The sequence below is a fragment of the Lagenorhynchus albirostris genome, chromosome 5 (assembly GCF_949774975.1).
Source record: "Lagenorhynchus albirostris chromosome 5, mLagAlb1.1, whole genome shotgun sequence".
In the NCBI taxonomy this organism is placed as follows: domain Eukaryota; kingdom Metazoa; phylum Chordata; class Mammalia; order Artiodactyla; family Delphinidae; genus Lagenorhynchus; species Lagenorhynchus albirostris.
The window spans coordinates 89,793,495-89,817,715 of record NC_083099.1 but is presented as its reverse complement, the minus strand read 5'-3'; the positions used below and the strand labels follow the sequence as shown (position 1 = coordinate 89,817,715).

The following is a 24,221-nucleotide window of genomic DNA, read 5'->3' as shown; positions in this document are numbered from 1 at the left end:
GACATGAGACTCTTGCTAAGCTGATTCATGGTGTGATCATTTATGGCATCTCTGGGTTAGGGATAGCAAACTGGTTTCAACTGATACGCCAACTCCCATCAGCTGGTAGTGAAGCCTGTACACTCTTGAGGCCAGCGGCCACTTATCAGGAAGAACTGCCATGATGGTTAGAGAATGTGTGGTGCATTTGAGATGAGAGAAGGCCTATATGATCACTTCCCAAAGAACTCTATTTAAATTGAGGCGAGATGGGGGCTTCCCTGGTGGCGCAGTGGCTAAGAGTCCGCCTGCCGATGCAGGGGACGCGGGTTCGTGCCCCGGTCCAGGAGGATCCCACATGCCGCGGAGCGGCTGGGCCCATGAGCCATGGCCGCTGAGCCTGCGCGTCCGGAGCCTGTGCTCCGCAACGGGAGAGGCCACAACAGTGAGAGGCCCGCGTACCGCAAAAAAAATAAAAATCCAAAAAAATTGAGCCGAGATGAAACAAGGCAAGATGTCTTCAGTGGTGCTGAAGGTGCTTCCAGCGCCATTCTTTCTCTTGGCTCGTGGATGTGGCGGAGTGGGGTTGGGTCAGCCCCATGGTACAGTACAGTCAATGGCAGAAGTAGGTGGCAGCTGCAGTCAGAACACCTTACCTTCTCCACTCTACTGTGAACACAGCAGACTCCACAGACTCCAGGAATCTGCGGAGTTGGTCCCACTTCATAGTAAGGTCATTACTTCACCTGACAATGCTGCATCATTTTCGCTTGTTCCATATCAGCTGCTTCCCACGAGGATCTCCTTAAGCTGCAAAAATGATTTCAGAACCACCCCCTGCTCCCGACTTGAGAAAATACATGATGACAAAAAAAATAAATAAATCATGAACTTAATCATACTTTTGTGTGATTTTACATCTTACTACCCACAACTACATCTATACGTATTTGAAAAACTGTAGCATGTACATGTACAAGACATAATGCCATCTTAGACAATCCTGGTAGCCAGGGATTCAAGGACTCCAAGCCACCCTCTAAGGTCCCCTAGGGCTTCCTGCCTACCAGTTCAGAACCACATCGTTCTGCACACTGGAGACTAGAAGGAAGATGGATGGAGGTCTCAGGGTGACAAACTTTCAAAAACAAACCTCAGGAGAGTTAGGTTTCTACTGGTTCTTTCCTTATAAAGGAACAATTTTACTTTCCCTTTTTAGCTTATACCTTTATTTTGTCATGTTCATAGCTTTCTTTAGATATACTCATTTTTTCTTATTCTTTCTAAAATGTGGAAATCAAAATTAGACATAATAACAGAAATATATTCATAAAACATTCTGTGTTATCATGGGCAATAGCCTAGTTAGCTACCTAAGTCTCCTCGATACCTGGATTAGCATAATTTTTCTTTCTACCAGGACTCTCTTTACCTTACTCAGACATACACAAAGCCCCCTAACTGACTTAATGGTCTCAAAAGTGTAAAGACTCTTTTTGCTGTTGTTAATACAACTTGTGTTTAATTCTGATTGCACTGTCTTAATATCAGAGTCATTAGATACAACTTACTCTTTCTTCTGAGGTACACATATACAGACTAATGAAGAGAGTTTTGAGGTCTTGCTTCTGGTATGGCAGAGAAAAATCAAAGTGTAAGAATCCAAGTGTATTTAATTCCAGACAAAAGAAGAAGGGCTGGCTTTTTCATATTTTATTTGCAATATAGGTGAGATCCTCTGAGATATTTTAGCAAGAAACTTCACTGTAGATGTAAAAAATGTCATTATCATGATAACAGTACAAGTGCAGTCAGAAAGAAAAGGAAGCGTAAGTGCTGTCAATGGTGATAATTTCAATTACCAGGTGAAAGCAGTGTAAATGGATAAAATCTAAGAATGTGATCATTTTTAAAAAACAGAAATCTATCCACTGAACTCCTGAACCATCCTGCTGTTTGCTGGGAGCTGGCACAAAGTAACAATTTTAAACAGAATACATATTTATGCCATATAAATCAGTTAGGCAAATGTCTATAATTTTTAAAATATTTTAATTGTATCTCTAATTCCTCTCAAATCAAGCTTTCAGCCAACGTAATTTGTTTAGTCATATAGAGTTCTATTGTTTCTGCTCTCAAATAGTAAATTACCAACTAACATGGGTAACCAAATAGTAGATGAAAAAGGTTTTCTTTACAGAAGTATTAGAGTTAATAATCAAAGAAAATATGAAAGAATTAGAATATAAGATTTTGGAAGTCTTAAGGGATCTGAGCTTTGATCATTAACTGTTAATATCATTAAAAGAGAGACAATCGAATGACTTATGGCTCCTGATAGAACACACTACCACCTCTGAAGCATCTTGATGAAACAGCAACAAAAAAACACATCTGAATTTGGTCAAGCTGCTAGATTCTACCAATTTACAGAGAAATAAACAGAATGGAAGAATCTGTTAAACTACACCCAGTAATTCAGTCAGCAAAATTTAAACCATGAAAACTATAAGACAACCAACTCAGTTTTTCCTACAAATAAATTCCCCCTGCCAAAAAAAAAAAAAAAGGGAGAGTGAGCAGTAAAGAGAAATATGAGGATGGGGTAGAGGGGCTATGAATTATAATAGAAAATAATTCGAAATATAAAAGATAGGCAGGATATTTTTATGATATTAAGTATTGGGCTTCTCTGGTGGTACAGTGGTTAAGAATCCGCCTGCCAATGCAGGGGACAAGGGTTCAAGCCCTGGTCCGGGAAGATCCCGCATGCCGCGGAGCAACTAAGCCCATGCACCACAACTACTGAGCCTGCACTCTAGAGCCCGCAAGCCACAACTACTGAGCCCGTGAGCCACAACTACTGAGCCCATGCACCACAAGTAGAGCTTGTGGTGTCGCACACCTAGAGCCTGTACTCCGCAACAAGAAAAGCCACTGCAATGAGAAGCCCACACACTGCCACAAAGAGTAGCCCCTGCTCGCTGCAAGTAGAGAAAGCCCGTGCACAGCAACAAAGACCCAACGCAGCCAAAAATAAATAAATAAATTTATTAAAAAAGTTCTTCCATGTTAAAAAAATACACACACACACACACACACGGATATAATTATAAAGTGTCTGGAATGTCCTTCATAACCCAGTTGTGGGGGAGTAGGTGGGAGCATGGATAAAACCAGTTTGCCCAGAAGTTGATAACTGTTCAGGTTGGATGAAGGGTTTACGGATTTCATTTTCCTTAAATCTGTCTAATTTTGCAATTTCCCATATATATTAGTTTACTAAGGCTGCCATAACAAAACACCACAGACTGGGTGGCTTAAACAACAGAGATTTATTTCCTCACAGCTCTAGAGGCTGAAAGCCCAAGATCAACGTGTTGGCAGGTTGGTTTCCTGTGAGGCCTCACTCCACCTTCTCACTGTGTCCTCACATATTCTTTTCTCTGTGCACACCCATCCCTGGTGTCTCTTCATGTGTCCACATTTCCTCTTCGTATAAGGACACCAGTGACATTGGATAGGGCCCAGCCTAACTGCCTCATTTAAAATTAATCACCCCTTTAAAGGTCCTATCTCCAAACACAATCACATTCTGGGGGTTTCTGGGAGTTAGGACTAAAACATATGAATTCAGGTGAGGCACAATTCAGCCCATACCACCATAATAAAAATGTTTTTAAATAAAAGATAAAATACAATATTTTAAAAATACAATAGAATAAATACATAAAATCCGTAACTTCAAAAACTGAATTTAAAAGAATGACTTGCTTCTCAACCTACACCTTCAAATAAACTTGTCTCAAGCCTCATCTTTCAATACTTACACAGGCCTCCTCACTCAACGTGTGTATCCCTAGCAGAATGTTGTGTTTCACTTTTCTTGAAGTGCCTTCCTGAGATCTCAGAGACTTAAGAATATAATAAGAGAAACAAAATTTTGCTGTGAGCAGCTAGCTACATCTAGCTACTGGACTGTTACGGGCTGAACGTCTGTGTCCCTCCTAAATTCCTATGTTGATGCCTAACTCCCAAGGTGATGGTATTTGGAGGTGGGGCCTTTGGGAAGTAATGAGGTCACTAGGGGGAGCCATCATGAATGGGATTGGCGCCCTTATAAGAATAGGGCAGAGAGCTCACTCCCTCTTTTTCCACCATGGGAGGATACAACAAGATGTCAGCAGCCTGCAAACTGGAAGAAGGGCTCTCACCAGAACCCACCCGTGCTGGCACCCTGATCTTGGACTTCCAGCCTCCAAAGCTATGAGAAATAAATTTACGTTGCTCATAAACTGGTCAGTCTATGGTATCTTGCTATAGCAGCCCAAGCTAAGGCATAGAGAGTCATCTATTTTTTTTTTTTGAGAGTTATCTATTTTTAAAAGAATTATTCATCTAACAAATATTATCCCTTACTTTCAAAATTACACAAACTGAAAAACTAATATGGTTAATTGTCCTCACCCAGTGTCCCAATTCTACCTCATTGGAGGTCATCGGTGGAGGGCCAAGTGCTTGATTTCTGTATCCAGTGCAACAGGATTTAAATAAAATCAGAGAGAAAATACTGGCCAAACCTAACATATCAGGAAGAATAGCACATTAGGTAAAAGTCACCATTAGATTCCAAAAATGGTCCTGACAACATGAAAAAAATGAGCCTAATAAGGTGATAACATTTAATAGGAATAAATGTAGGATTCTACACTAGGGTCCAAAAACACTTACTGGAAAAATATAAAAGAAGTATGGCTTAACAAGAACACACATTAAACATTTTATTAAGAACTTTAATTGGTAATAAAGATACTGAGGGTCAATAATGTGCTTACTCAGAATATATTAGGCTATAGCAACAGAATTACAACTTAAAGAGATGATGATCCCATTTTATTCAAGTTTTCATCAGAACCTTTTGTTTCCAGGTAACAGACTTCACAAAAAATAATGTGAAAATGGTGAATATATTTAATGCCTTGTCAAATAAAGAATAACAACAGAACTTGGAAATGTTAGGATAATATAAGACTGAAGAGAGACAGAAAACTTCAAATAGAGGGCTGTCATTTGAAAAGGCTTTAGACCTATCCTTCCTGGCCCCAAGGGGGAGAACGAAGTTACCCTTGCTAACTCCTCCTTGAGGCCTTCTCTGGCCTCTAAACTGTGAGCTCCTGATCACTGGCTCCCACTTCTTCTCTGCTGGGCACCAATCCCATTTCTAATTGTGAAATTGCGTTAGCCCTGCTAGACTGTAAATTCCCAGAAAGGGTGGACCACATCTGATGTGTTGGTCCTATAACACTCCATGCCTGGCACAGACGAATGAGTAAAAGAACATACGAGAAACAGATTTGACATTAACATGAAAATGTATTTTCTAACACAACTGTGCAAAGATTCATGGGCTGCCTCAAGAAGTAGCGATTTTTCTTTCATGGAAAACCCTTGTTCAGGCTTAAAGTGGCTTCCACTTGCCTAGGGCAGAGGTGCGTGAGGTAGAGGGGAATTAAAGCATGGGGTGGGAGGTAGTGACTCAATTAAATGATTTTTAACCTTCTTACCAACCTGGAGCCCTATGATTTGAGTGTTGCTAGGAAAGACTGTGCTTATTACATCACAGATTTCATTTTAGCACGTCAGCTATATTCTGATCCATTTTGGAAAATTTTAGTAATACACTTCTACGCAATCGCTGCTGCTCAAACTCAAATTTCATTTGATATTTCCCTCTATCTTCTTCTTCTCCTTCTCTCCCTATTCCAAAAAGCTGCTGATTAATATTTCCATTTTACTGTAAGGATGCATAAAGTTTCAGAAAACATAGTAGCAGACAGTGAGGTGAGGACAGACTCAGAGACAAGAAAAACACTTCTGAGATTCTTAGCATGAACTGTGCCAAAAGTAAATGCAGATTTGACAAATGACACAAAAGTCATTACCTCTCCATTCCCCTTTCTGCTGATTCGATTTTTACAAGGGCCCAATTTTCCACAGAAACTGATCAGACTTGCAGCAAATACAAAGACTGCATCTTTTATTTATAAGGCAAAAAATCTACCCAAATACTTTTCATTAAAATGCGTGTCCTGGAATACTAGCTTTCAGAGTATTAGTCAAGCATTACATAACTTTGCTTACTCCTGTGGGAATTAATAAGCAAAGACCTTGAAGGTCAATCTCCTCAGCACAGTTCCTGAGTCTACCAGTCCTGACCTTGATCACTTGATTCAGTTTGATAATGATGTCTGGGGATGAAATTGTGAGATACGTGAGCAAATGCACACATGCTCACTGTCCTTTCTCCACTCTCTGCTTTCCTTCTAGAGGAACATCTTTTGTGAGAGTATCCTCTAGCCCTAAATCAATTCACAGACAATTACGGAATTAGGAAATCAACATGTTATTAACCACCAATAATTACAATACAAATATAACTTACTAATCTTGAATCTTATTACATCTACTGAGAACGTTTTGAAAAAGTTAGGTAGATAAGATAGAAATAGGAAGTTACATACAGGGGGGAAGGCTGGCACGTCACACCCTGGAGTTGAGAGTACAAAGTTGGGAGGCTACCCACCCTCCACACAAAGGAGCTTCCAGAGAAAATATGAGGATGGGGGAAGTGACATAATTTTCAAATGCTCAGCATTTTCTTTTTGAACCATGTCATGCTAGCATTTAAAGACCAGCAAGTAGATCATTGATTTATACCACCTCACCCTGTATATTCCTATGTGTTCTACAGCTTTAAGCACAGCCAGCCAAATAATGTAGTCATTCCTACATTTAGTATAACTTCAAACATGTCTCTGAGAAAAAAAAAAAACACGTGAAAAAGTATGCCTATGATAAGCAAAAGATGTACTCTTCAGAGAAGTGCTTCTTAAACTTCAGTGTGCATACACATCCCCTGGAAATTTTGCTAACATGCAGATTTTAGTCCAGTAGTTCTGGGGTGGGACCTGAGATTCTGCATTTATAACAAGCTCTCAGGTAATGCTGATGCTGCCGGTCCACAGACCACACTCTGAGGAGGCTTTAGACTGTGACAGGAAAATCCAGTCTGGGCAGGAAATCTGTGCCCTCAACGTCATTCCCCCTTTACATTTTTTCCCCTGAGTTCCTGCACTCTTTCCTGTTTCACTGGTATGAGAAAATTTCAGAACCAAGCAGAGTGGGTACAAAAGAAAAGAAAATATTCTAAGATTACAACTTCATATGGGACAATAATAAGATTTTAAGTTGTCTCAAGGTTAGAGACATAATTTTTGATATGCATGAATTATACATACTTCATGCAATTCACTGAACAAATACACAGTAGCCTATTTCTCTCCATAAATGAAGCCCTATGTCTGCATAATTTAAAGGAAGTTTATTTAATTAATGCACAGCACACCACTGTTCAGGTATCTCTGGAGAGTGAGGTGATCTGAAAAAGTCAAATTTTCCAGATAACTAAAGTTTATCTTTTTACGTTTCCAAGCATATGTACTTTAGTGATTTTTTTCATCTAAATCTTTCTGGCGTTAACATATTGAAGATTTATTAGATATACAAAACATGGTTTAATATATCTACAATTATCCAGGGTCAACAATGATTATTCTACAGCATGATATAACAATACTGCAGGTGCTACTCACGTCCATGTGGGACTCTGTGCAACTCCTACACAGTAGAGTCCTAGAGTGTCCTTTGGGGGTTTCTCAGCCTATTTCCAGCAAACTTCTGCCCCCTCTCTACATGATCAGCTGCCACTTCATAGTGCTCTCTGATTGCCCTCCTCTTAGAATTTTTAATCTGCTGCTTTATTTTTCATGCAATATTCTGGGGAAGATTTTAAGACTAATTTCCCTTATGTTTGTTTTTTTAACGCAGGCACTCTCTTTCAGGGTTTGGGGTTACTGGTTACCCGAATCAGTACAATCATTCCAGCTTAAAGACATCACCAAGTTAATCTCCCATTAAGTATCTCTTACTATGACTACTGAATACTCACTGATTCCAGTGTCCTTACAGTACTGGACCAAGTATCGTCCCATAACTTTTAGAAGATGACTATACTCTTGGACATTGAGAAATCCCTGCTTATTATGGGATGGTTCCATGAACTCCAAGGGTATATCAACAATTCCAACCACACCTGCATCAAGTCTGGAAGAATAAATACATATAGAAATTATACGAAATTGAGCTAAGGAAACAGAAAAGGCTAATATACCCTCATCTTTCAAAATCAATTTTTTAAAAAACAAATTCAGTCATTTGGTCCAAACCATGTCAAAGTTAACAAGTTATCTTACAATTGTACTTTTTAATGTAAGTCTACAGTTATCCTAGTTGTGCTTGGTCCCATAATACAAAATCTCTTAATACATCATTACTGAATTAATATGACTCCTTTTCCAAACCTATAACCTGACATGGGGAGTCAAGGTGGGTGGGAAGAGGAGGCCATTTAGCAATAAACATCCCTAACAATCCCTTACAGCAATAAACTGACATGGTCCTCTTAACAATATGAGCCAGTCACTTTTTTGATCCTCATTTCACCTGTCGGGTTGGATTTCTCCTCATCATTGCAGAGGTACACAGGTGCTCAATGGGAATATATGGGCTGTAATATCTGAGAAGTAACAGCCTGATGGATAAACGCAATTTTTTTTTCACATTTTTAGCAGCTCATGATGTATGTAGCTGGGATATTCTGCTTAGTGCTATAACCTGTTGAGGGAAAGGGCATCCAGAAGTCTAGCTCCTCAGGGGCTCCCCAGTGCCCGCAGCCTGGCACACAAGTCACACCTTCCCAATCTGGGGCCGCTGCCCATCATGTTTTTCATTACTTTCCCCTTCCACCCTGCCCTCCCTTCAGCCAGTCATTCTGTAAGTCTGAATTTGGGCATCATTTCTTCCAGGAAACCTAACTTAAATTCCCCCAGTTTCATTTACTGCCCCTCCTAAGAGGCTTTTTGCACCTGATACTTGCCTCTAACATATATTTGTTCATTCATCAATTCATTCACACTCAGCACCTGGCCCTATTCGAGGAACTAGGAATACGTTATGAATAAGAAAGACAAGGTCCCTGTTTATGAAGTTTCTCTTCTATTAAAGGATGACGACCATTAAGGGTGATAAGGGCATTTCAGATGGCAATAAGTTGGTGTAAGGAAAATACAGCAGGTGCTGTAATCTGCGAAGAGAGAAAAGGTAGAGAGGGGTGATGGCAGGGGCTGATTTTAATTAGACAGTCTAAGAAGACCTTCCTGTGGAGCAGACTTCAGAGCTGGTGCCTGAGTGACATGCTAGGACCAGCAGTAAGAAGATCTGAGGACAGAAGGTTCAAGGCAGAGGGAATAGCAAATGTCAAGGCCCTAAGGCAGGAACAAGCTTAGGATGTCAAAGGAACAGGGAGCCTGCTGGTGTGAGGGGAATGCAGGCAGAGTCTGGGGATGGGTGGGGTGTGTCCCAGAGCCAGGCAGCAGCCAGATCACTGGCAGACTATGAAAACCAGTTCTATTCTACATGCACTGGGATTTTAAGCAAGAGAATAAACTAATTTATGTTTTAAAAGATCATTCTTCCTGTTCCCATACAATAATAAATACGTATTTATACATTTGTCCATCTCACTGGACTATAAGTTCCTTAGCAAAAGGTAGTAGGTTTTCAACATTTTGTCTGCAGAGCTTAGTACAGTGCCTGGCACAAGATACTGCAATACAAGTGCTTGTTGAATGAACAAATGAGTGAATCGCTAATTCCTTGAGAGTGAGGGAACAAGATGAAAAACGGTCCCCCTGAGCCATCCTACTGCTCGCAGTTATCCTGTCTGACTCTGTGCTTTTCTATGGTCTCTCTTCGGGACTCTACATAATTCATGAGAGCAGCTTGCGGAGTTTCAGACCCACCACTGGGAAAGCACCAGAATGTATTACTCTGGGATCGAAGCAGGCTGAAGAGTGTTAAGAATATACGCTCATGCAGGTAACTGGCAGGAACTCATACATGCAGGGGCTGCACAAAATGTTAACAGGGCTGTGGTATAAGACTATGGATTTTTCTTTCCTAAAATTTCTTTACTCTGCTTATATTATTTTTTAATTGGTGAAATATCAGAAACTTAACCCTAGTAGATGGCACAAGAAATGGTAAAGTTTCCAAAAGCGTGCTTTGTCCTTAGAGCAGGCACACAGCTCCACTGACATTATAAATTAGGCAGATGAATGCCTGCACACTGATGGGAAGGGTGGATGGGGGATATGACACATATGCTCCCATTATGATTAATCACTTAACTCCACAGACAAAAGATTACTGCAACTTCCCTCATCCTGCCTGTGCCTCTGAAAACAAAAACATACTTACGAGGACTTCAGTTTCAACTGTGGGCCCACTTTCTCATGCATTTTGATCAAGCGGTTATTACTGTAAATGAACATCCCGGCTTGGCTTCGGTTTTCTATGTTCACACCAAAGAACAGGGTGAGTGTCCTTGTCTTTTTTAATTCTCTAGCATTACATTTAGAAAGTGAAAAAAATATATTAATAAAAATATACAGTTTACAAACTGTTAATAAACAAACTCAGAAGATAAATATCAAAGGAACTATATACATAAAATATACAGATATTTTGCAAAACTTAGTAAGCAGACTCGGTATCTCTGTATGGCCAAGTATTTTGCATAAACATGATAGGCAATAACAATACCAGTCAAACACAAGCACTCCGATTCAAAAATGAGTTTGCCAATTTAAATTTACAAGAACTAGAAAGTTTACAGTTTACAAGAACTAGAAAGTGCAAGTTGTAAAATGTTAACTGGTCTAATATGTACATCACAGCATTTTTTGAAAAATGATGATTTGACCATTTTAAAATTTAGGTATTTCTAACCTTCAGCGTGTTCTCAAACCTCCAAATATTCTACACAGATTGGAATGTGTCAAAAGATATTCTTTAGTTTTCCCTCCTTTTCCAAATTCAAAGGTAAATCAAAGTTAATTAAGCAAGTTTACAAGGGCGACAGACATTAGCTCCTGTTTTTTCTGACTCTGTCTGCTATACTATGTTTTATGTGACTTTTGTATTAAAAGTGTAAAAATAGAAAATGAGACATAGCAGACATGACAGAAACAGTCCTAATAACAGGAGGCTGCTTGGAGCTATGAAAAACACCTGGATGTAAGAACCAGAAAGATGGATGTGACTTCAAATACAAGCTTGTCTTTGCAACAACCATGTGACTACGGATGAGTCACTTCAACTTTCTGTCTCGTGTGAAAAATGGGAATAATACCTGCCTAGCCACTTGGGATTCCGTGAGGAGTAAAACGGATAATGTTCAGTACAAACTTGGAAGACATTAGGTGCCTGGCAAATGTTATTCTCCTTTCCCAACCAAGAATGGTACCAAATATAATTCTTTCCCTCCACCCATCCTGTAGCTCCTCTCATTCCACAAAAACAGCTTTTCTTTTCAAATTCATGATCATGGGCTATTACAGCTGACATACTTACTGGACTGATTAAATATATCTATCATTAAAGGACAATGACAAAGTTGTATCAGTCATTCTATATGGATATGATATATAGAGTACATCAGACTTTCTGAGGGAGTTACTGACACGAATTAATATATTATGTATTTTTTAAATGCATATACATGTAGGGTTAAATATATATGAATCAAAGTTTTTCTCAAAAATGTCTACTCTATAATTATGTTCCCGTTGTTTAACTAAATAGAATACTGACTTTGTAAGGGACCCCAAAACAGAATATTGGAGGGTATGACATAATCACTCTGCGACAGTAAATGGCATACTGATTGTCTTCAAATTTAAAAAAAGCATTTTGCTATAAAAATAAGTTCACACCAACTGGCATTATTGTAATAGGATGGTCACCTTTCACGCCTATCACTGTGATGACAAAAAAAGTCATCAACCAGCTTTTTCTTTCTGAAGGCTTTAAAGAGGCCTTTGCTTTTCATTGAAGATTTCTATGACATTTATTTTATATTTATTTTGATAAATGCATAATTAACATTTCAAATTTAAGTTTTGAAGAAAGTTATGGTTATATAGCACATCACGGTGCACACACACCAAAAAATGCTGAAAACTAATAACACTTCCCTAAAAATTTGTTTCTCAAAGTCATCACAGCTTCCAAAGTCTGACTTTACTTGGACAACAGTGATTATTTTCAATTTAACTTGCTTAACACCTGAACTGGACATCAAGTCAACCCTACCAACGTAAACAATGGTTTTGTAATATAGGCTTGCTATTTTTATTTTAACCGTATATAAGTGATACTTTTACTTGAAGCATACTCTATCTTAAATTGTAAGCAGTACTAGAAGAGGGAAGGAACTGGGACCAACCCTCCAGGGTTTAAATGGCAAAGGACACAGGGAAAGAGAAGTTGTCAGCTGGACCCCTGGGCAGTTCTCTTCTTCATCTAATCAAACACTGAACTAATTTTTCACTCTGTATTGAGAAGTTTTAACATATGTGTACATGAAAATATATACTTTATAAATACTCTCCATTGATTACGCTGGTTGGGGGATTTTGACCATATTATGCTTAATATCATAAGATGTCACAAGCTAAGGAAGAGAAACTGTCATAATAATCACCAAATCTGCCTACTCAGAAATCAGAATTTGTTTTAACATAGTACAGAGGATTCTAGCAAACAGAAAATCTTATGTCTTACCTCCGTTTCTCTTGAAGAATCTTCCGCTTTGCTTTTACATCTTCCAAAGCTTTCCATAATACATCCTGGAGAAGTACATTTGGTTAGGAGAGCACATAATGCCATTAGATAAATGAGAGCTGAGTTGATATTTATTATCCTATTATCTAAAGGTTTCACAAGGGTAATAGTGATAGGTCACATTGCCTAATGCAATTCTACAATAGCAGATACTCAATAAATACCTGATAAATGATTAAGTTCCAATAGCTAAGAAGACAAACCAAATCCAAGCCCACAGTTCTCTCTTTGCACATATCCCAATGTCCTCTCTGGCTGTTAGAGAAAGAGTCACTGCTTCCTGTAATGTCACAGTGGCTTTCACACAAACTATGTGAAAGCTTGGGAAAGTCATTCAATGCACCTAGACTCTGGCTTTTGTCTGTGAGAACAGAAAATGCTGAATCACGTGATCCATCACTAAGGCTTCCTTCGGGGAAAAAAAAAAAATTGTAATTAAAAAATTTTATCAGAGGCCAAAAGAAAATGTCTCCTCTATATCAAATTCCATATACCCCTAACTAATCCTCCGCAAACTTTCCCTTTATAGGGTATCCTATCCTGGGCTTTCTCCCTTTCAGAGTGCCTCAATACCGGTACCCACCTGTCTTTCTTTTCTTCTCTTTTAATTTGATATACTGGCTCATTCACTACCCTATCTCTGGTATGCTCTCTATAACCAGGCAGAAAAAAAAATGCATTGTTATTATTTCACAAATAAGAATAGACTTTTAATGTGATCCATCCATTTGATGTGAAAGATGGGCATCTCATTTGATGGATATACCTCTGACTGAACCTTATTTTCCCCGCCTTTAAAGTAAAAGAAAATGGTAAATGCTTGGTAAGTACTTCACTTCAAATTCAACCACCCAACCGCCCAGAGGAATTTAAGAGGTCAAAAACCGAGGTCATTCTACTTAGCTCTCTTCTCTGAGTTAAAGAAACCAGTGTGCATCAGAGCAACAAAGCAAGCTGCTCAAAGACATCCCTGCCCTTCCTGTCAATGAACTTAGAGCACAGAGCAAAGGGGCAGCGAGAGGTAACTGGCTAAGGCAAGAAGAAAGCAAGGTCCTGACCCGTTAGAAAGAGTCTGTTTCTCTTGTCTCCCAAATCCATACAGCCAAGGATTGATTTTTTTAGAGACAAAATAAAGAAAGCTTAAACTCTTCCTTAAAAGTCAACAACAATAAGATAGGTCTATATTTACCTTAAAAAAAATATGTGAAAAGAAAAAGGTAAAAGAATTTGGGGAAAGTCATGGACAGATTTGGGGAATTAACATGTGCTACTCTTTGATTTCATCCCATATTCATGACCATTAGATATGAGAGCTCTTTATCAGACATGCTCTTGAAAGTTTGAGGGCAAATTACAGAAAGAATTCATATACTGAGTGCGCAGAAGAGGATGAAGGAAGGGTGAAGTGAAGCATTTTTTTCTCCCTATACCTCCTTATCCCATGCAAGCACGTAAATATGTCGTGCAATGACTTACTGTGGTAGCAAGCTTGGTACCATATTTTTGGTAAAAGTTAGCAAACTTAAAATACATGTCCGGCCGCAATATTCTTTTTCTCTTAGTTTCTATGCATTATAATTAATAATAATAATTCTTTATAACCTATCTTACTCATGGGCATATTGCAAGGATTACATAGAATGTTTATGAACTGTGTGGAGCAACTCATAAGAAAAGAGCTTTGTAAGCTGGAAGCATTGTTAGTAATATTCATAATTATAGTAAATAATTCTTAGCACTAGAAAGAAGGATTGCTTATTAGTCTTCTCCTTGTTCTTCCTATTTATTTAGGTCCATAGGGAGCTATAATTTGAAGAGATATTTTCAGGGAGACTTGATAGGCTAGTTTTTTCTGCTAGCTTTTCATTATTTTCTCCTTCTCTCTATCACTTTTCCCTTCTTTTTTTTTTTTTTTGGTATGCGGGCCTCTCACTGTTGTGGCCTCTCTCGTTGCAGAGCACAAGCTCCGGACACGCAGGCTCAGCGGCCATGGCTCACGGGCCCAGCCGCTCCGCGGCACGTGGGATCTTCCCGGACCGGGGCATGAACCCGCGTCCCCTGCATCGGCAGGCGGACTCTCAACCCCTGCGCCACCAGGGAAGCCCTCCCTTCCTTTTAAAGAAATGAGTTGTGATGATCTTCCTTACTTCTCAATTCACCCCACATTTTGTTCACCTTTGCTCTCAATCTCAGCCTACCCCCACTTGCTGAGTTTCCTCCCCTTTCTCTGCACCCATCTATTCTGTTTACCTGTGTTAAAATGAACAATCTTCTGAGCTTGTTTAAAGGTTTAAGAAGTAAGTGATAAATAAGAGTCATCTGTGTACAGGAAAAAGCAAATGACCCTGTTCACCATTTAAGAAGACTACTCTATATGTCATACCTTGGCAGGAGAAGACAAAGAAGCTCTGTCAGAGTGGTTTCCTTTGATTTGTGCTTCTTTCAATATGAGTTCAGCTAGAAACAGAAGCAAGATGATTCAATAAAATGAAACCCTTTCAAGCATCTTTAAATGAATATTACATATATATAATATATCCATGACCAGTAAGAATGGCTTACAGATGATAATCTCAGAAAATCCTGTATTCCTTCTATAGCTTTCACACATTCCAAGACTAGGTAGCCATACAGGGTCCTCTAAGTCATGACAACTTATAGGGCATATATATATATATATACATACAAATTCAAAAGTCATGACTGAATGTTTGGCTGACTGGAAACTCTCTAAAATCCATGAAATATGGATACAGAGCTACTCTTCACTCCTGGATCATTGGGGAAGGATGGCTTTGTCCTTTTGTGGGAGGAGTGAATGTGTAGAGCATGCCTTCTTAAAGTGGATGCAACACCAGTCTCTAAAATAATCTAACTCTGCATCAGGACAACCCTAATATACATCAATCTAGTTCCAAGTGTGTATGCAGAACTTGAATTACTTTTATAATAATAACATCATGTTTAGACAAAACCAAAGATGGAAAACGTGTTATGAAGTTCCTTAGAGGTAGGAATTACATTTGATTACTTGTGTTTATTCCTATAATGCCCAAAGCAGGGTATGTCTCAGAATAACTGCTCAATTAACGTCTGCTGGATAAATTAACAATAATGATGTAGGCCATAGGTAATTACATACCTATCTTTACTGCTTCTTCTGCCTTTTTAACTTCATTTTTAAATGCTCCTTTAAAAGAAGATGTGACATACAGATACTTTCTGAAATGAAACAAGAAAGAACGTAAGTCAGATTATCATTTTAAAGTTCATAATACAAAAATGTTCTTTAGGAAGACTATATACTCCAGAGATATGTTATTATTAAGAAAAAGTCATCAAGTAAGTTGCATTCAGCTGGTAAGTCAGCAAAGTTTAGGCCTAAGAAAAATTTCTTGCCTTTCAATACTTGGCAATTTTGCTTTAGTAAGGGAACTTCAGGAGAGATATAAGAAAATCTCTGGCCACACAAATGTTCACTTATACATGTAAAATAGGACAATTTTCTTAAAACGAAAATTTTCTATGTAACTGCTCCATTATCAAAGTTTCTGGTTAATATACCTAGCCCTCTTACCCAGATCATCACTGATACTGGATAAACTGCTTCTCTCAGTCCCTAGTTTTGTCTGATACCCATGTAGACTCAGGAGCTTAACATTCTCTGATAACTTCAATGTTTAGAAAGGCAGTGTTTAGAAAGGCAGTGAGAGTTAGATGGAGAATTCTAGAACATCTCTTGAAGCCAAAACATTTAAAGACATATAAAAAGAGGCATCTGTTCAGGCAGAGGAGAGAGTCTACATCTATATGCCCAATGAGCCTATGCCAGGCATAGGCAAAATACTGCTCGTGGGCCTAATTAGGCCAGCAGCTTGTTTCTGTTACTGTCTAAGACCTAAGACCTTGTGCTCTGCAACAAGAGAAGCCACCACAATGAGAAGCCCACGCACCGCAACGAAGAGTAGCCCCCACTCGCCGCAACTAGAGAAAGCCCTCGCGCAGCAACGAAGACCCAACTCACTCGGCCAATAAATAAATAAATAAATTTAAATAAATAAATAAACACCAATAGAAAAAGGTAATCTGTGTGTCTCTGCCTTGCAAAAACAGCCTAACACTCTCATGCTGAGCTAGCTCTGTCTTCCACTTCTATCCAGCCATCCAAGTTCTGCCCTCTAGAATTCCAACCATCATATGGCAGCTTTTCACGTTTTCACTCAGGCCCTGTGTATTCCCTCAGCCACGGCATGATGCTCAATTCCACCAATGACCCCCTACCAGATAACCAGATAGTTAATTTATACTGTGAGCTAGGAAGTCCCTTCCCTCCTAAAGCATCCTCATCTGAACATCACCCTCCAGACATGGTATAAGCAGGACATGGTTTATTGGTAGTGTTACCATCTTGTTCTTTTCTTTTTTTTTCTTTTATAATTGAGATTTTATTGGTTGTTTTGAGGATCAGTATACAGACATTTCAATTTGTACACAATTCTCAATATACGTACCAAAAATCTAAAAAATCATGTAGTTGTGATTCTTTTCTGAACAGTTATTCCAGTGACTTTCCAGCTTAAAATTTGGAGGCAAATTTCCCTTCACAGGATATCAAGTACCAATACCTTCAAATACTAATATGCTATTACATCGTAAGTCCAACTAATTCACAATTTAATATCATATACACTACATACTCAAATTGTCAGTCGTCCACAGCACATTAACAGTTACTAGAAGAACTGGACTACCATTACCAAAGATGTTACAAAGTGCACAAAATTCTGCCCAGGAGAGCCAAGATCAAGGGGTGAGTGGTTTCCTTTAGGAAACAATTCTACCAAAAACAACATGGGAAACAAGTAATTTAAAGCGTTTAAGACATTAAATGCACAACTGTCTCCAAACTGCCATTTAGTGTGCTTTGTATTATAGGATAGAAAAGCTACCCCCCATCTGTGGAAGGTTAAGCTGACACCCAAGACAATCAAAGCTTCCCATATTCAATATCCCACTATTTTCTGATTGTACCAAAAAATAAACAACCAGCAAACGCTGCTCTTAAAGAAGAGCGTTTACACTTAAAAAATGGTATGAGGTGGGATTCCCTCATTTTTAAAAATGTTTCTAGAGTTACTAAAAAACCTGCATTTACAAAATAGTTGATAAAAATATTCCTCTGGATTGTACAAGGAGGGTCCTGATAGGACCAGGTGTGTGATATTAATCAGACTTGGCTTCTTTCCCTCCTGCTTCATCAGAAGCTGGGCTCTCCTCGTTTTTAGCTTCTCCATTTTCTGCAGGTGAGTCTGTCTTAGTGTCTTGGTTAGCCACTTCAGCCTGTTTTCCCTTTGCTCCCCTTTTCCCTTCTGTTTGCACTTTTTTGTCTGAAGATTTATCCTTTCCTGCCGCCTTTTTTGGCTTCGTTTCTACTTTTGCAGGAGCCGGTTTCTTCCTCTTGGGCATCGTGGCGGCGGGGCGGGCGCGGGCCGGGCGCGGGCCGGGCGCGGGCCGGGTGCCTGCGGGCGCAGAGCCTTCGCGAAGCTGGGCTGCCTGGCCGCTGCCGCTGCTCCCGCCGCCCGAGCCGCTGGGACCCGCGGCGGGGCGGGGGGAGAACGGATGGCTACCATCTTGTGCTGCTCGCTAAGTTCCATAAATATTTTCAGCAACCCTGTCACACTATCAGCTTAGATTAAGCTTGTGGTCAATGAAAACATCTATTTTTTTCATGTAAATCACTGTCCAAGTCTAGCATATTAACACAATCGATTTTTTAAATCTAAATTCGGGACTGTAGGTTATTTATACTACATTTATCTTTCGTATTTCAACTCTCTCACATCTTGTTCGCATTATGCCTGATATGAGATACTCCTTCTAGTTCAGGGTCTATTATGAATTCAAACATGCCTGTCTTTTACCCAAGCTATTGATAAAAACACTGAAGAGAATATGATTAAGGGAGGAAACCAATGACATGACACCAAAAATTCCCCCCTAGCACCTTCTGAACTTGTTAGAGACATTGGGGTAAAGGAACTACAGCAACTGTAAGTCCATCCACACAATTAAAATACAATCTTCTTCTTTCTGTTTGCTACGAAAATATAGAGAAATGACTGACCATAAAGTATAGGTATGTAGTCTTATAAATAATACTTCAGGGTTCATGTCTAGAAGTTTATTGGAGGCTGGATGGTCAAGTGGACAGAGTATTTAATCATTTTTAATACATTTTACATGCTTCTACTCTGGTCCTATAGGATCATTCCCTATTCCTATAATTTGTTTCCATACAGCCATTAGAGCTAGAGTGCCTTTTAAGGAAGAAATAAAGTAAGGGTCACCCCACTAGGGGTGAGATAACATGGAGAGAACGCCACATATTTCTTACACAAAACTTTTGCCACCAGAGAAGCTGTGAGGAAAACAATATGCAAGTAAATAAGTCAAATGGAGAGAAAGTTAAGCCTAAGGGATAAAGCCATGAAAAATTAAACCTGGCTATACTGTAGATCCCGAAACATATCAGACTTAACAGTTTATCAGAGCCCCGTGTAAGTACCAGAGCCTCCTTAAGTATCTTTTAAGGAATAAAATAAATATTTATATTATATCTACTTCCTGGTAAGATATATCTAAGAATATTACACTGAAAGGTGCATTAAAAAATATACTAGGGTAGGAAACAGCCATCACTTGATATAAGTAATTTAGGTAGACGAAATTCAATTTAATAAAATTCCCTCAGAATATAGAGATAAATCCACATTTTCCACTGGCTTAAACCATTTTTTACCCAAACTCACTAAGATAGGAATAATTTATTTATTTATTTATTTATTTTTTAATTTTCCGTGGTATGCGGGCCTCTCACTGCTGTGGCCTCTCCTGTTATGGAGCACAGGCTCCGGACGCGCAGGCTCAGCGGCCATGGCTCACGGGCGCAGCTGCTCCACGGCATGTGGGATCCTCCCAGACCGGGGCACGAACCCGTGTCCGCTGCATCGGCAGGCGGACTCCCAACCACTGCGCCACCAGGGAAGCCCTGAGAGGAATAATTTAATTTGAAAAGATGAGCTATATTGATTGATGCAGGAGACCCTTGGTGCTTCCCAGAAGAATGAGACTGATGAAAAGGAAGTATCACTTTGATATGAATTAAGGAACAAACAGATTTATACAGTAAGTCTCAGGCTTGGTATACTTCATTTTTCAAAATATGACCTGCAGTAGAATCAGAAATCAAAAGTAAAGCTTTTGAGGAATCCATTCGTGTGTGGTCAGGGCATTCAATTCAGAGATCCACAATTTTTCATGTTAATATCAATATGAGTGATTGCAAGGCCCCAGAACAGCAACTACTTATTCATGGAAATAAGACAACATAACAAATGTGGGTCTGTTATAAAGAATTAGTGTGGTATAGGGGAAAGAGCATGGAATTTGAATTGGTAAAGAATTCGGAGCCAGAAGATTTGAGTTCTTATCTAGTTCTGACATTTATTTATTTCTAAATGATGATAAAACATAACCCACAGGGTCACTCCAAAATTAAATAACATAATGTATATCAAAAGGCGTACATATAGACAATGTACAAGCATTAAATATTCCTCCCAGTAGATAGTGAACTCCGGAAAACTAGAACTAATCTTATCTTTCTAGCACAATCTCAGACTAACAGGTTTTGATAAATGTTTAGAAAATAAATGAACGACCACCCACACACCACACACCAAGAAAAAAAAACTGTTCTCATAGCATGCATAGGTGTGCAAGATAAGTTATATCATAGGCAAATGTAAGCTTAAAAAAAGCTTATGCTAAAATATAAATGGTAATTAAAATATAAGTGAACCAGATGTACATATGTGCATTCTCTATATAAAATATACATACACATATATGTATATGACTTAATAGTTCAAATATATTTGAGTAAAAAGAAAATATAAGTGAACAGATTTTTTTGATAGCACCCATTACAATCAAAGCACCTAGGAGTCACTGAAGTAAATAACATATTCCTACTTGGGGGGACCATCTAACTTAGAGTGTTCACTGCAGTATGTTCCTATTATGGCCAAATATTTGTTTCATATAATTACTCTTCAGCAAACCTTCCAGAATGCAGTTTGAATTTTATTTGCAATTGTAAAAATCTTACTATCAAATTATAAAAATCTTACTATCAAATCACTTTAACAATTGGGGTGGGAGGTATTTTACAAATGAAAACTCTATGAAGATAATTGAACAAAGGTGAGTTACCTGGGTCTGTAGAGGCAATAACATAGGTATTTTGTTTTAACTCTTTTGGCCTGAATGAATATTCTCATCCAAGGGTCAAAATACAGAACAGATGTATAGGCTCTGAATGACCGTCTCTCTGGAAAACTAGAAAAGAAAATATCAAAGGCCATACTGTAGACAATGTAATAATGACATTATTTGAGAAGAAAAAATAAGACTACCAAGTCATAATGGTTACTACTAGCAGCTTCAGGAACTTTTTTCTAAACCTAATGACACAACAAATACCAGCAAATCCTGCAACACTCACACACCCCTAAATACAAGGGCTTCCGTGAATAACCTACACATTGATTAGAACTGAACTCTGGTTGGCAACTAGCCGATTCAAAGTAGACTTACATCAGCAATAGAAAAGATACTTTTCATTAAAGCTATCAGCCCAGAAGGACAAAACCGCCTCAAATATACAAAACAATCCCCCTGCTCAAACATAACAAAATGAATCTAGGCCCACATGAATGAAATACATTTCCATGAAGTTACTGCAAACAGAGAAATACAATAAAATGTTTCATTTGCTTTGAAAATTATGAACAAGAAACATAAAACTTCAGTCTGTAAGTGCAATTAAGTGTTAAAATAAGTATTAATGGCCAGCTGAGGGGAGAAGTCTGATAACATGATAAGTGAAAAAGAAAAGAGAAAAATAAAGGGTGGAAAGGCAATAAAATGGGAGCAGAAACAACATAAATAGCCTATGAAGAAAACTACCCTTGTAAAACTGCACATTGTTGAGAAGTCGCTGAGTTGCTGTATAACAACAACTCCAGGGACCTTCTATATTAAAGTCTACTTGTGAACTGTAAATCCTCTCCAATTAGACAAGAAATAAAGATCAAAAACAGGCCCAGCCATGCTTAAGAAGTAGTGCTCTTCATCTCCTGGGTCCTAGAAAAGTCTACAAGGGAAGGGCTACAAGGCACAAATAGAAAGCAGGGAGCAGTAAACCTATCATTTTTATAATCCTACCTCAGTCCAGAGGGAGACAAGTTGGTGGAAAGGAAATATAAAGCCTGTTGAGGGGTGGCTGCTCAATGGGGTCACGTTATTGGCAATTACTCAGTAAGAAAGAACCGAGCTCCAAGGAATTTACAAAAATGAAGACGAAATCCATAGGCAGTCCAAGGATTTCCTGGTTGGTTATAAGTTCCTCCAGGCAGGATCTGAAGCTCATTATGAAGTCAGGAATTTCTATTAGTTGTTTAAAAAGAAAGCCTTCAGTAGAATTTCCCAATATAAATTACATAAAAGTATCTAGTCCATGGCTATTACTCCATAAATACAAGTGCAGCTTTAATGTGACACGAAAGGCTATCTGCATGACTACAGTCATGTAGTCAATTATTAGTATACCAGAAGCTGCACAGTCAAGTAAGTCCTCCCCTGTTAAGAGAAAAAAAAAAGTCACCTTGGGACACTATAAAAATTCTGAGGACTTCTGCCATTATTCAAATCCTTTCTGGATCTCCTGATTTGAAATTGCCCTTACAGCTAGAAGCTCCTTCTTTTGACTCTCCTCAAAGCTAACACTTCTTTGTCATTTGAAGGTAAAAGTCAAAAGTAATTCAGAGACAAGTTTGAGAATTTGAGAAATCTGGTGAGAGATCCAACTGGGTTAGACAAGTTTTGGTTAAAAAAAAATTATACAAATATAAAATAAGGACACTAATATGTCTACTTCTTAATAGGTCACTTCTTTACTCATTCCATTAATATTTATAGGTAAATATTCATAGCATGTTTGCTGGGGATCCTCAAGACCTCCCCTACGTGAGGAAGATGCGCTAGAAGGTCTCACGGGACTTAGCATGTAATTGTATTCATGGCTAAGCTTTATCGTGGTGACGAAGTAAGGATATACAATGGCTCCTATGGAAAAGAGAGGTGACGTCTGGAGGAATCCTCGTGTGGCTTTCTTATGTTCTCCCCCTCTCATGAAGGGTCACACCGAGAATACTCTTTCCCCAGCTATGAAAATGTAGCAACGTGCGTGTGATGCTTCTGCCTCAGGAAGCCCATTAGAGACTCTGGGCCCTCAAGGCTTTTTCATCATTGTTTGTTCTTTGCTTCTGTTTTTGTTTTTGTCTTTTTACTGGGGCTGGTCATATAAACACCCTCTGCCTAGCATGTATAAAAATTCCAGAGTCCCAGAAAAAAAAGTAGATTTTCAGCATATATCATGTTATTTGCACAGTCTGGACACAGTGAGCCACCTTCACCTGTTACAGAAAGTTTTATATCAGTGAGGGGAACTCTTTACCAGCCAAGTTCCCAGAAGCCAGCCAAGGGCCAATCTTGCAAGCAAGACTTCTAGCATTAACCCTTTTCTACACACACACCTACTTTTTTTTTTTTTTTTTTTTTTTTTGCGATACGCGGGCCTCTCACTGCTGTGGCCTCTCCCGTTGCGGAGCACAGGCACCGGACACGCAGGCTCAGTGGCCACGGCTCACGGGCCCAGCTGCTCCGCGGCATGTGGGATCTTCCCAGACCAGGGCACAAACCCGTGTCCCCTGCATTGGCAGGCGGACTCCCAACCACTGCACCACCAGGGAAGCCCCCACACACCTACTTTTGAAAGTTCCTATTTACTTGTGACAAAGAGAACAGCAATACTTCTTATGCTATTATCATGTCAGTGATAGAAAGACAAAGAAGGCTAAATATGACATCTGTATATGAAACAGGCTTCCCAATGTCACTTTCAAACGTCTTTATGTGATACATAAGGTCCTTCATGATCTGGACCCCACTTAACTCTCCAGCCTCGTCTCCTGCCAGTTTCAGTCTAGCCACTTAGGACCACTTCAGTTCTCCAGATATGGGGTCATGCTTTCTTACCCCCAAGCCTTGACACATTCAATTCTGTGGCCATTTTCAGTGAGCTGCTCTTCACGCTTCAGATCGCACTTCCTCTCAAAGCCTTCCCTCACTCCCCAAGATTGGGTGAGTCACTCTCCGGTGCTCCCCGCCTTTTTCTGTGGCCCCCTCCACAGCACTTGCCGCTTTGTGGTGTCGTTGACTGTTTACTTACTTGTATCTCCATCAGGCTGTACCCTCCATGAGGCTAGCATCCTCATCAATAAACATTTGTTGAATAAATGATAATTATTCAGGAC

At 39.1% G+C, this 24,221-nt stretch overlaps 1 protein-coding gene and 1 pseudogene across 1 annotated transcript in view; both read right to left on the bottom strand.

Moving 5' to 3' along the window:
* Positions 1-24,221, bottom strand: part of MORC1 (MORC family CW-type zinc finger 1) — a 290,081-nt gene that overhangs the window by 94,497 nt on the left and 171,363 nt on the right. The window contains exons 13-18 of the mRNA XM_060149355.1: positions 21,058-21,183; positions 15,926-16,005; positions 15,167-15,240; positions 12,724-12,788; positions 10,357-10,500; positions 7,988-8,142 (exon numbers count right to left, since the gene is read on the bottom strand). Of these exons, the coding sequence (XP_060005338.1) occupies positions 7,988-8,142; positions 10,357-10,500; positions 12,724-12,788; positions 15,167-15,240; positions 15,926-16,005; positions 21,058-21,183 (644 nt within the window). The remainder of the gene's footprint in view (positions 1-7,987; positions 8,143-10,356; positions 10,501-12,723; positions 12,789-15,166; positions 15,241-15,925; positions 16,006-21,057; positions 21,184-24,221) is intronic.
* LOC132520779 (uncharacterized) lies at positions 17,517-18,413 on the bottom strand (annotated as a pseudogene).